The sequence below is a fragment of the Lathamus discolor genome, chromosome Z, assembly GCF_037157495.1.
Source record: "Lathamus discolor isolate bLatDis1 chromosome Z, bLatDis1.hap1, whole genome shotgun sequence".
NCBI lineage: Eukaryota > Metazoa > Chordata > Aves > Psittaciformes > Psittacidae > Lathamus > Lathamus discolor.
Window position 1 is genome coordinate 99784611 of NC_088909.1, and position 13292 is coordinate 99797902.

General features: G+C 44.3%; 1 protein-coding gene across 1 annotated transcript in view; it reads left to right on the forward strand.

Annotated features, from left to right (window-relative positions):
* Nucleotides 1-2545: 2545 nt before the first annotated feature.
* The window catches only part of GOLPH3 (golgi phosphoprotein 3), a 36189-nt gene continuing 25442 nt past the window's right edge, over nucleotides 2546-13292 (forward strand). The window contains exon 1 of the mRNA XM_065662371.1: nucleotides 2546-3039. Within this exon, the coding sequence (XP_065518443.1) occupies nucleotides 2827-3039 (213 nt within the window). The 5' untranslated portion in view covers nucleotides 2546-2826. The remainder of the gene's footprint in view (nucleotides 3040-13292) is intronic.

Consider the following 13292-nt stretch of genomic DNA (forward strand, 5'->3'; position numbering starts at 1 on the left):
CAGTGGGAGGAGGCGGCCGAGGAGCCGAGCCCCGCGGAGGAGCCGAGCCCCGCGGAGGAGCCGAGCCCAGCCCCGCGGCGGCCGAGAGCACCCCCGGCAGCCGCCCGCCGAGCCCCGGGAGGATGCAGGGGTCCACCCGGCATTTCCCAGCAGGGCAGGGGAGGAAGAGCTGCACCCAGGGAAAGAGAAGCTGGTGGTGGGAGAGCCGGCAAGCACAGCAGCTGCACCAGCCCCAGGGACAAGCACAGCAGCGTCATTGGAGAGTTCTGAAGGGTTTGAATGGCCTGTGGGTACCCTTGGGACCTGCCTGCTGGTTGTGATGGGGATCAGCATGCTGGCACACACACACAGTGTGCTCTACCCACGACCATTTTGTCTGATCTCGAAATTTAAGCAGAGTCGGGTTTGGGTCTTGTCTAGGGTCAGACAATGATATTGGTGGAGCAGGAGATTTTCTCCAAGGCTGGACAGCCATGAATGGCAGGGTGTGTGGGACAGTATGAGCAAGTATCTAGCCCACTGGGCCCCTCCAGTGCTCTGGAAGCATCGGAGATGGAAGGCAGCTGTATGGAGTCCCCAGCAACAAGCTGCAGAAACTGCTGAAGGGGACAGTGAATTATTTTGAGCCTGGTGGGCCCATGACACTTCAGGCCATCAGGGCGGAGATGCAACATAGAGATGGACTCATGATCAAGGGGTGGACTTAGCAATGGACACTATTGCCCAGGTTATTCATGAGTGTGAACACTGCACACAGCCTCTCCTGCTCTGAGAGGCTGTTACAAGAGGTGGAGCCTGACATCATGGACCAGATGGACTCAGCAGCTTTATAGGGACTGGTCCATGCACTGAGAGTGCACTGAGATAAGAGTGATGGTATATTGAAAATGTGGGATCTGAGCATGGATGTGAATGGTATGGAATAAGGGGTGGATACTGTCCTGGGTTCAGCAGTAACAGTCATTTTTCTCCTTCTTAGTAGTTGGTGCAGTGCTGTGTTTTGCCTTTTGGCCTGGGAACAGAGCTGATAACACAAATGTTTTAGTCTGACCAAGGACTTTCTGAGCCTCACGCTCTGCCAGGGAGGAGGGGAGGCCGGGAGGAAGCAGAGACAGGACATCTGACCCAAACTGACCAAAGAGGTGTTCCATACCACAGCACGTCATGCCCAGGATGTAACGGAGAGTTACCCAGAATGGCTAGGGAACTGCAGGGTTGGACTAGGTATCGGTCGGTGCTCGGTTGGGTGGGGTGGGGTGAGTTATCGGTTGGCGGATGGTGAGGTGTTGTATTCTCTTGCCTTGTTATTTCCTTTATCATTATTATTATTGGTGGTAGCAGTAGTGATTTCTATTATACCTGAGTTACTGGACTGTGCTTATCTCAGCCCGTGGGAGTTACATTCTTTTGATTCTCCTTCCCATCCCTCCAGGAGCAGGGGAAGGGCAAGAAGGGGGGGGGGGGGGGGAGTGAGTGAATGAGCTGTGTGGTTGGGTTTTAAACCACGACACACAGTCAATAGGGCTAAAGTTTTGAAGAGATGCTCATTGGCAGCAGAGCAGAGGGACTCCATCTCTTCAGTTTGAAAAGAAGAATGTGAGAGCTCACCTTAGCTTAGCCAGTAGGTGTATGTACACACACATATATATGTATACACACATTTGGTCGATGAGAAACTGAACTTGGAGTACTGTGTGCAGTTCTGGTGACCTCAACACAAGAAGGACATGGAACTGCTGGAACAAGTCCAGAGGAGGCCACGAGGATGATCAGGGGACTGGAGCACCTCCCGTATGAAGACAGGCTGAGGAAGTTGGGGCTGTTCAGCCTGGAGAAGAGAAGGCTGCGTGGAGACCTCAGAGCAGCCTTCCAGTATCTGAAGGGGGCCTATAGGGATGCTGGAGAGGGACTCTTCATTAGGGACTGTAGTGACAGGACAAGGGGTAACGGGTTAAAACTTAAATGGGGGAAGTTTAGATTGGATATAAGGAGGAAATTCTTTCCTGTTAGGGTGGTGAGGCACTGGAATGGGTTGCCCAGGGAGGTTGTGAGTGCTCTATCCCTGGTGGTGTTCAAGGCCAGGTTGGATGAAGCCTTGTGTGGGATGGTTTAGTGTGAGGTGTCCCTGCCCATGGCAGGGGGGTTGGAACTAGATGATCTTAAGGTCCTTTCCAACCTTAACTATTCTGTGATTCTATGATATATATATATATAAATGGAGATTCGTAGGGGGAACTGTACCAGCAGTCAGACACGGTCCTGTGCCTAAGAATTAAATCATGCTGGCTTAAGGTTGTAAATAAGGCACTTTTTAAAGGAAACCCCCGCTGTTTTAAGAGAGTGCAGCAGCCCGCTCTCCCGGATTATGGCACCGGCCGGCCCCTCTCCCCGAGCGTCGGAACCGCCGTTCTCCACAGCCCCAGGTAACGGCCAGTAACGGCCACAAACGTTCAAACACGGTCCCCATCCGCCCGCCTCACGTCGCCGGCGCCCCGCCCCCGCCCCGCGGAGCTCCGCCCGCCCGCTGCCTTTTCCGGTGCCTCCTCCCTCCCTCCGCCGGCGCTGCCACATCCTCCGCTGACATCAGCCCGCGGCGCCATATTGGAGGAGAAGCCGCCTCCGCCAGCTCGGCTGCCGCAGGGGGGGACGCCGGCCCCCGCAGCCTCCGCCTCCCCCCTGCGCCGCTCCCCATGAGTCCCCGCGGCCGGCCGCTGTCCCGGTGCGGATAGGGTGGAGGCGGTTGCGGCTCCCGTCGCTTCTCCTCTCCCCTCCCCGAGCTGTCGCCTCTCTCCGCAGCGGGCCTCTGCCCTCCCGCAGCCTCCAGCCATGACTTCCCTGACCCAGCGCAGCTCCGGCCTGGTGCAGCGCCGGACCGAGGCCTCCCGCAGTGCCGCCGCCGACAAGGAGCGGGGAGCGGGGGGCGGTTCGGAGGATGAAGGCCGCCGGGACGAGTCCGGCGACGACGAGAAGGGCGACTCCAAGGAAACGCGGCTAACCCTCATGGAGGAGGTGCTGCTTCTGGGCCTCAAGGACCGTGAGGTGCGGCTGGGGCCGTGGCGGCGGGGCTGGGGCGGGACGAGGAGAGGGACGCTGGGCAGGCGTTGCCTGGGGAGGCCCGGTGGTGCTGTTTGGAAGGAGGACGGGAACGGGACAGCTGAGGGGACACCGGTTATTTGCGGGCTTATGGCGAGCGTTTATAAGAAGGGGGAGCCCAAGTGGTGCCGGGGTATGGGTGGGATGGCGGCAAGGGCGCTGCTAGGTGGATGCGGCAGGTTTGGGGCAGAGGCGTGATGTTGCGGTGGGTAGGGGTGGATGCTGGAACAGGCTTAGTGCGCTGGGGGAGATGGGGAAGGTGCTTGGGTTTTGGGGAGGAGGGCCCTGGCCGAGAGTTTGGATTGCTCTTTGGATGCAGGGTTTGCAGAGGAGTTCTTATATTGTAGCTTCTCAGGGAAGGCAGCACAGGGTTTGGGGCAATATGGGAGACTGGAGGTGAGGACCAGGGCCTCTTGTCAGTGTTGGTGGGAGGTCTGGGTAGGTCTGTGATATATAAACTCCTTCTCCTACAATGTACCCATGGATCTAATGTCTTGTCAACTCTTACCTATTCTGTCAGACACAACTTTCTGATAGTTATGGGGTTCTCAGATCCTTTAGGATCTTATCTTGCATTCTGAGGCTCTAATCTTACATTCTGCTAAGACTTTCCAGGCTAAGGGCTCTAATCTTACATTCTACTAAGACTTTCCAGGCTAATGCATGTTAACAGTGCCTTAAAATTGAGGGAGGGATATATGACAAAAATGGGTCTTGAGTAATGAGAAATGTGTCAAAATGGGGAAATCACATTATTATATAATTCTGTGGTTTTACTGAATTTGTAAGTTAGTTGTTATGATACTGTGAATAACAGTAATTGAGGAAGGCTCACTGCTGCCAGTGTGTTGGATTTTTGTTTCATTTGAAAGAAGTAATCAATATAAAAAGTATGTACACTGACCTGTTGGGGAAACAGTTTTATCTGAATTGGTGTATTGTGAAGCATAATATGTCTTAATTATGAGTTACAGTGAATTTTATAAGCAACCTATTTGCCTGCTTTTTTGTTTTTTTTTTTTTTATTTTGTGTGTGTGTGTATGTGTGTGGTAAGTACATTAATGAAGCCAGTTCATTGATTTGGGTGGAAGTCTCTTAAAACTGTTCATGTTCATGAGGACAGAATACTGAAGGAGGGAAGCTGGTAGATTATATGTTCTTTGACAGTGTGTTGCATCTAAAATAGTTTTCTGGTTTGGTAGTGAATAGATTAAAGAGTAGTCTTGGTTAACATTTGGGTTTTCTTCATATATGTTATATCTGTATACATACCTGCTGCAATAGCATACCTTAGGCCATATTCTTCCCATCCCATTTTGTCACGTGGACCTTGCCATGGCATCCTTATAAACTTTGTAGATTTTCAGTGATGTGTACTTTCAGTAGTTGAATTGAGGACTTGTGTATATGCACGCTTCCCTTTCTACACATCTGAATATTTGCAGGAAAGTAAGATGGATGTGACAAGACAGATACCTCACAGATTGCCTGGGTGGTCTTGCCTTGAGGAAGGTGAGATAAACTGGGTGATCTTTCTGCTATTTTTTTTCTGTGGATTCTGTGCTAAATCTGCTGAATTTGTGGGCTTTAGGCTCTAAAGATTCTTTCTGCCTAGAAAGAATATATGGTGCAAGTCTTCATCATATAATCAAAAGTTAATAGTTAATATTTGACCTAAAAATGCGTATTTGCACTGGTGTGCATTAAAATTGCAAATAATCTAGCTTTGCTAAGTGCAGCAGTGGCACACACTGCGGATGACCAGGTACTCCTTTGTGTGGCAAAAGGAACTGAAAGCTTACTGTGGCACAGACACCTATAAATCCCTTGGGATTTTGCAGTTGAGACATCAGACTAAAAGAATGGTAATATCATCTAGGTTAGGGGGCTTTTATGCAGAAACTGTAGCATGCACTGTTTTTGAATGCATCATGAATGAATCATTAGGGTTTGTATTTTTGGTTTTGGGTCTGCTTGTACCACTGTGTACAAGCTGCACTATGTAAAACACTTTGTTCCTGTTTTTTCCTTTCAAAACTGGAAATAAAATGATAGACTTGTTTGTGAAGGTGATTTTTTTATTTGTTTTGTTATTGCTCTTTATTGTTTTAATGAAAAGTAAGCAAAATTCACTTACTTTACACATTGGAAATGCTTTTTACAAGATTGTTACTTCCAGTAGAATTAATTTTCTGTGACATCTGTGTGAGACTTTCTCATGACAGCAAGCAGAGAAAAACATACAGGGTCTGTAAAGTGGAACTGTAAAACTACACAAAATCTAAGGGAAAGGTGAAGGCAAGTGCGTGAGCTATAAGCTCAACTGAAGGCCAGTAAATTTAAAGCTGATAACATCCTTCCTGTTCATTCCACCAGGATACAATAATTTAATGTTGAGTTTTGAATAAATACAAAATAATAATAAAAAATAAAGTCAGGGTTGGCCAAAGAATGTATTTCCCTAAAAATAGCTTGTCTCTCAGAAGTCACTGATACAGGCATTGAACTTAGCTTTCAGGGTTTGGTCTATTTTTTTTTTCTAAAGTTAAACATTGGTGAATATGGTATAACATCATGTAAATATACACAAAATGACTCGTGTTTGGAGTGACCACTTATAATTTGTTAGTGTAGGTGGCAGTCTTTACTCTTAGGAGAGAGTGTTTCAGGCAGTGATGAATTGGTGAGTTCAGTGTTTCTAGGAGATTGTCGGGTATGTATCTGAAACTTGCTTTCGGGATTGTAGACAACCACAGCAAAACTTCAGAGTTGTTGCCTGATTGTTGCTGCAGTATGGGGTTGGTGGTGAGAATGTCTGTTTGTCCTAGAACACAGCACATCTGAATTCCGTTCCGTTCAGTGCTTGAACACAATTAACTGCATTTGCACATGGTTTTGAACATGGCCTTTTTTTTGCAATTGTTTTCTTTCCTTTTTTTTTTTCCCCCTTTTGTTTTCCCTGTTTGGCCTAATTAAATTGTACTTGATGTGTGTGTACTGGTTTCTCTTTTCCACCAATGGTTTCTCTTCCATTTGTGTGTTCTGTGTAAGCATAACTACATCTGTATTCCAAGGTCAAGATAGGTTATACGGGATATGTGCTGAAATATGCGCATGCTTGCATAACATGACAGATGCGGTGTCCTTGGGGGAGCAGGTAATATACTGGAACAAAATACGTTACTAGAATTCTTCAGAGAGCATCACAAGAACACCTACACTTATTTGGAAACCCTTCAGAAACATGCCTGGGAAGGAGAGTCGTGTTCATCCTTTTAGAGTAGAGCAATACCCTGTTGCTATAGAAATAAAAAATACTTACTGAAATAAAATACTTTGCTGTATAAGGTTAAAAAAGGTATTGTGGTAGGATAGATCAAAGCCACAATAAAAAGGAGGTTATTTTGTAGAAATACTGAAGCATCTGAGGTCATACCCAAAAGAAGGGATTAGTAAATGTTAAAAGTTACCTTATTTAAAAATGACAAATGAAATATGAGTACGGGCCAGTTTGTTCATTGCAGCTCTTCCAGACATCTCGTAAGTCAGTCCAGTAGTAAACTGAGAGGTTTCTAAGTGACTGTGCTCTCTTAACTGTTTTGTAGGGTTTGTTTTTTTTTTTTTTTTTGCTTTGGGGTTTGGGTTGTTTTCCACTCCTTTTTGGAGTTCTGTCTTCATACCTGTTAGGAATCTGTTCAAATACAGCAATGCACACAGCTGCTTCTACAGTCTATACAATATGCCTCAACAAAACAGATTGAAGCAGCTATTGAGACCTGGTACCTAGTAAGATAAAATATTTATTTGGTCTGTAACTAATTTGCTGAAAGAAAACTTGTTTATGGTGTGCTGAAATAATCATCATGCACTGTGGTCTACTGCAGCAGTAAATATTTCTGGGCTTATTTACCCTTTCTTTGGTGAAGACTAAAATCTCATTTGTGAGAGTGAAATAATGTTAAATCGCCTTTTAGTGTACATGAATTATGTTGTATCTTTGCTACTTATCTTTGGCTTTCAGAAGCTTCCATTTATTGCTGAAGATGTACTGTTACAGTGTGCCTTTTTGTCCAAAGAGGTATTGTGAAGGTGTCCAGTTTAAATTTTTTGTCATATTAAAATAAATTGTTAGGGAGCTAGTTTGCCTGCTTCAAATATGCTGTTTTGTGTGGATCAGATTAGTCCTGAAATGTAGTTTCTTTATTCTTATTAGAAATATGAGTGTTGGGATTGCTACTGAACCCTGTATTTTAATCCTGAAGAGATTTTTCCGAAAGGTGAAATAAGAATTTTGAAAACATTCAGGGTTTGGGTGGCATTTTCCCTGAGATGAAGATCAGGGAAATTGATATTATGATGAAGTAGTCAAGTTTTTTGTGCCTGTGTAACAAAGAGGTTTTGAAAAGTATTCAAAATACCTTTTTATGTTTTGGTGTTTGGTTTTTGGTTTTTTGTTTAATATTTTGTTTTGGTTTTTTCCCTTTTTTTTTTTTTAATATATAGATAAAAAAGTTTCGGCAACAGCCTTAATGTCAACTCAAAAGCTCCTAAGTTTTTTCTGGAAAATGAGACATGAGTGAAACATGAAGAGGCGTCTGCTGGGAATTTGCATTTCGGTCGGAAGAATGATGTATGAATATGTTGAAACCTTGACAAAGACGCTTTTTCTCAAATGTTCAGGGATTAATAACAACAAAGTGTGTAATGTCTGAGGTGAAAAATTGTTTTTCATAGTTTTCTACCTTCTTGGTCCTTTTTTTTAATTTCATGTCTATGCATAAATTACAGGGTAAGAGAAGATAGATGTGGGAGAAGTAGTACCCCAATTCTGTGTGCTACACGATGCAGCGAAGTGCCTCTTTGCTGCTGAGTAAATTCTGCTTTTACATTCTTTGGAGGACATGCTGATTTGAAAGCAGTGTTTTGGATACAAGTTGACTTTGGGTATAAGTGGTGTTTGGATTTCCTAGTTTTGCATGCAGCTAGTGTGGCTATCCCCACTCTTATAGCATGGCTAATCTGTATTTTAAACTATTTATTCATGGATAACTTCCAGAGTGTTGTAGTCCCTTCTTTCATGTCAAGCTGTCTAGTGTAAGGCAAAGACAAACATTGTCAGAGCCCTTCTAGGGATGCATCTCAGTTTTTTCAAAGTGCTCTTAAACAAAGCTGTAACTCACCTTCGTCTCCCTATAGCAAGCTGCTTTTATGGAAAAAAAAAAAAAAAATTAAAAAAATCATATATAGGAAGGTATTGCTGCTACTTGCTGGAATGGAAATAATCATGGAACTGAAGACTAGTTGGTATTATTCCAGGTGTTGTTTGATCCTCAAGTAGTGCAGGTACTGCATCATTTACCTCAGTTAGTTAAGCTACATGTAACAGGTCTGCTTTGCAAGGCTGAATTGAATGGGCTAAGTTTCGCAGCCAGTGTATGCAATGACTGTTACTCACAGAGTAAATAATTACTACAGCATGTAGTCACTCCTGTGTTGCGTTACTGGGAGAAAAGGAAGGTAGTCTGAGGTAAATGTGTGGCTTTGTTTCTTCTGTGTAGGTAACATTCTCAATTTCTTTTCTCATAACTTTGAGTAAAGAAAGAAAAAAAAGAATGGTCAACTTACGTGTCACTTTTAACTGGGTTTTTATTGGCTTGCAGACAGTTTTAGATCAATTTCAGGAATCTGTTTTCTTCCAGAAATATTCATAACACATTATCGCAGAATGATTTCCTATATGCTTTTCAGATATAAAAATAGAAGGTTACACATAAAATAGTGTACTACTGTTCTGTTCCTCTAAATATACTTTATATAAGGCTGGGAACACACAGGTGTGTGGTACTGTGACTGAGCTGTTAAGTCTATGTGCAGACCAGTATTATGCATGTCAAGTCTTGCTCATCTCCCCACTATATGCTATACTAAGGTACTGAATTTCAACACCCCCCCCTTTTTTTTTTTCCTTCTCTCTTACCCTTCTATCCCCCTTATTTGTGATGGACTGTTAAGATAACATTGTATGCCCTATAAGCGAGATCACTGTAACTGGAGAGGTGTTACACTCATAGCTGTTTCATGATTTGTGGATATTACAGGATTTGCACATCACACTGGGAAATTAGTCTGTTGAGGTTTTAGCATATCTTTCTGTTGCTGATATTCTTCTAACCACTTGTAAGCTGCTTACTGCTATATTCTTCCTAGTCGTCTGCCCTTATATAGATAGCATCATGTTGTTGTATTATTTACAAAGTCCTTAGCTGACAGGCTGGGTGCCTTTTGTACATGGGCTTTACCACGAGGTTTCTGTTTAGCCAGTCATTCTTGTACAACACAGCACATCACATTTCCATTTCTTACTTCAGTAGATGCTTGATTTCACATGGGTGCTTCCACATTCAGCCACAGTGAGTCTCTACTGCAAGAGGAGCATTCCGTACATATTGCACTGGCATTTCAGTATGTCTTCTGCGCTGAACAGCACAGAAGGCTGCGTTGAGGTAAATGCCAGGTAGATACTCAATCCTGATCAGTATCAATCACTTATCACTTTCATTCGGTGGATAAAGAACTGGTTGGATGGCTGCATGCAGAGTTGTGGTCAATGGCTCAGTGTCCAGCTAGAGACCAGTAACGAGTGGTGTCCATCGGGGATCGGTGTTGTGACTGGTCTTGTTCAACATCTTTGTCGGTGACATGGACAGTGCGATTGAGTGCGCCCTTAGCAAGTGTGCCGATGACACCAAGCTGTGTGGTTCGGCTGATATGCTGGAGGGAAGGGATGCCATCCAGAGGGACCTTAACATGCTTGTGAGGTGGGCTGATGCCAACCTTATGAAGTTCAACCATGACAAGTGCAAGGTCCTATACCTGAGTCGGAGCAGTGCCAGGCACAGTACAGGTTGGTCAGAGAAGAGATTCAGAGCAGCTCTGCAGAGAAGGACTTGAGGGTGTTGATCAATGAGAAACTTACCATGAGCCAGCGATGTGTGCTCACAGCCCAGAAAGCCAACCATATCCTGGGTCACATCAAAAGGAACGTGACCAGCAGGTCAAAAGAGGTGATTTCTAGCCCTCTACTCTGCTCTTGTGAGACCTCACCTGGAGTATTGTGTGCAGTTCTGGTGTCCTCAACATAAAAAGGACATGGAACTGTTGGAACAAGTCCAGAGAAGGGCCATGAGGATGATCAGGGGGCTGGAACACCTCCCGTATGAAGACAGGCTGAGAAAGCTGGGGCTGTTCAGCCTGGAGAAGAGAAGGCTGCATGGAGACCTCAGAGCAGCCAGAGTACCTGAAGAGAGTACCTGAAGAGTACTTCAGCAGAGTACCTGAAGGGGGCCTATAGGGATGCTGGGGAGGGACTCTTCATCAGGGTCTGTAGTGATAGGACAAGGGGTAATGAGTTAAACAGGGGAAGTTTAGATTGGATATAAGGAAGTTCTTTCCTGTTAGGCTGGTGAGGCACTGGAATGGGTTGCCCAAGGAAGTTGTGAATGCTCCACCCGTAGCAGTGTTCAAGGCCGTGTTGGGCGAAGCCTTGGGGAGCATAGGAAGTTCCACGTTAACATCAGGAAGAACTTCTTTACTGTAAGAGTGACAGAGCACTGGAACAGGTTGCCCAGGGGGGTTGTGGAGTCTCCTACACTGGAGATATTCAAGGCCCGCCTGGACAAGTTCCTGTGTGATGTACTGTAGGTTACCCTGCTCTTGCAGGGGGGTTGGACTAGATGATCTTTTGAGGTCCCTTCCAACCCTTGGGATTCTGTGATTCTGTGGTATGTTTTAGTGTGAGATGTCCTTGCCCATGGCAGGAGGGTTGGAACTAGATGATCTTAAGGTCCTTTCCAACCCTAACTATTCTGTGATTCTGTGACTTAGAAAGCCTTAAAGTACTTTGCCGGTGCTGGATATTTGAATGGGACTTCTGCTCTGTCAGCCACAGACTGCAGGTGCTGCTATTTTCAGTTTATATGTTAAGGACTAAAAGAAGGAACTTGTACCTTCTAATGTGAGAACAGTGCAATGAGTGAATTTTTCTTTTATCTCACTGAAAATGTTGACGTGGCATTATTGCAAGATAGTTTGTTACTTGAAAATTTTTTGCACCTGGATAAGTGAAAGAAGTGAGAAGCCTGTTTTGAGAAGAACAATCTGAAAGAAAGCTAGGGTAAGTTTAAACACCCAAAACATGACTCTGGAAATCCATCCACATTAATGATCAGATGCAGATCCCTTGAAGTGTACAGCTCCCTAATTTGAAGTGTCACAGTGCTTTACATAGTGTTTTAAATTGTGACTGCTCTAGAAGAAAAAGTAGAAGGGAAGGATAGCTGTTGTGTTTGGGGGCAGATACAGTATTTTTATAAGCCTAGAGGAGGGAGCTGTAGTCTTAGTATTGCCTAGTTAAACTTCTGCATATTATTTAGTCAGCTGATATTGTACCTGCTTTGTCTGTATTAGAAGGGCATACCAGATTTAGGTTTTTCTCACTGTTTTTTAGAGAAGTTTACTGAGCCTGGCTGGGATAGAATTAATTTTCTTCATAGCAGCTAGTATGGTACTATGTCTTCAGTTTTTGACCAGAACAGTGTTGATAACACACCCTTGTTTTGTCTCTTGCTGAACAGTGTTTGTGCAGTGTTGGGACCATGTCTGTTTCTCACCCTGTGAGCAGGTTGGGGTGCGCAAGAAGATGGGAGGGGGATAGCCAGGACAGCTGACCCCAGCTGGCCAGAGGGATATCCCATGCTGTATAGTATCATGGTCAGCAGTAAACAGCAGTAAAAAGGGAGGGAAAGGCCGTGGTGGGTAGCTGGTCATTGCTTGGGGAGTGGCTGGGCACCAGTCTGCTTGTGGAAGGTAGTGAGTCAGTATTTTGCATCACTTAGTTTTGTTTTGGCTATTTCACTTTTCCTAGTTTCTCCTCCCATCCTGCTGGGAGGAGATTGGAGGAGCAGTTACGTGGGACTCAGCTGCCAGCCAGGGTCAGCCCACCATTAGGAGATGCTAAATATGTGCATGGTTTGTGTTGTAAGCTTCTGGTTGTTAGATCTAGGCAGGATGCAAGCTATATTTGCTTACTGCTGTGGGAAGACTTGGGGATTTTTAAGCTGAAATATCTGGTGTGGAGGATTTAAGCGCTGGTTCTAATTAAACACTTTCAAATAAATGTCAGATTTTATACTCGGGGACAGAAGCTGGTAGTGTGTAAATCAGTTTGCAGTTTATGGAAAAAAAAAATTGTATCTTAATTTTGCACCAAGTATGGAGAATAGAGAATGGACCCTGGTGGAAGCTGGCTTTGCAAGAGCCATGCAAATATTTGAAGTCATTATCTGCATGTGTATACACTTAATCATGCTGAAAGTTAGGCTCCTAAGTTTCTCTTTTCATTCCTAAATGAACAGTCAGACTCTCAAGTGTTGATTTGTTCAGGTGTCTTACAAGGGTTCAGCAGTGTGCATGTGTTAATTCCTCCTCTTCAGCAAAGTTAGGTTTTATAATTATCTTCATTTTAGTGAAGAGATGTGTCTGTGTAATACATGCCTGTGCACATGCTTAAATAGCTGGGTAATAGCTTTCAGCTTGAGCATTTTCAGTAGTCAACAGCAATTGCTGTTAAGTGCAGTGGCAGGTTAATCAAATACCTGACAAGTTTCTTATCAAGAGTACTGTACTTTGTAGAATATGTATGCTTGCTTTCCTGAAGTATTTCTAGTGTTTTGCGGTCAGACACTTCAGAGACTTTCCTCAGTAACTTCTGCTTAAAATTAGACTGGAACTTATGTTCCAGCAAAATGGTTAATGATTTCAGTTGCATCAAAAGAAGAAATCAAGAGGGACTGCAGTTAGACATCAAAGTTCTCACTTCACAGTATTCCAATAATAAACACTTCTGCACTCTACTTTTCTTTCTTAAATAGATACTAATTTTCAAAAATTCTGTATGTGTCATTAGATGTTACAGTGATTACAATTAGATGTTACAGCCTTCTGTGTCGAGAAGGTGATGGCTTACTTGAAAGGTGAGATTTGCAGTGAAGAGCTACCTAGGTATAGGTTGGCATGGACCCTTAATCTAGTGCAAAGAGAAGGAAGAGGAATCCAGTTTATTTTCATTGCAGATGACTTGAAGAAAGGGAAACTTTGACATGTGAGACAATCCAGGGTATTCCTCTAGCAGGTGTTTTAC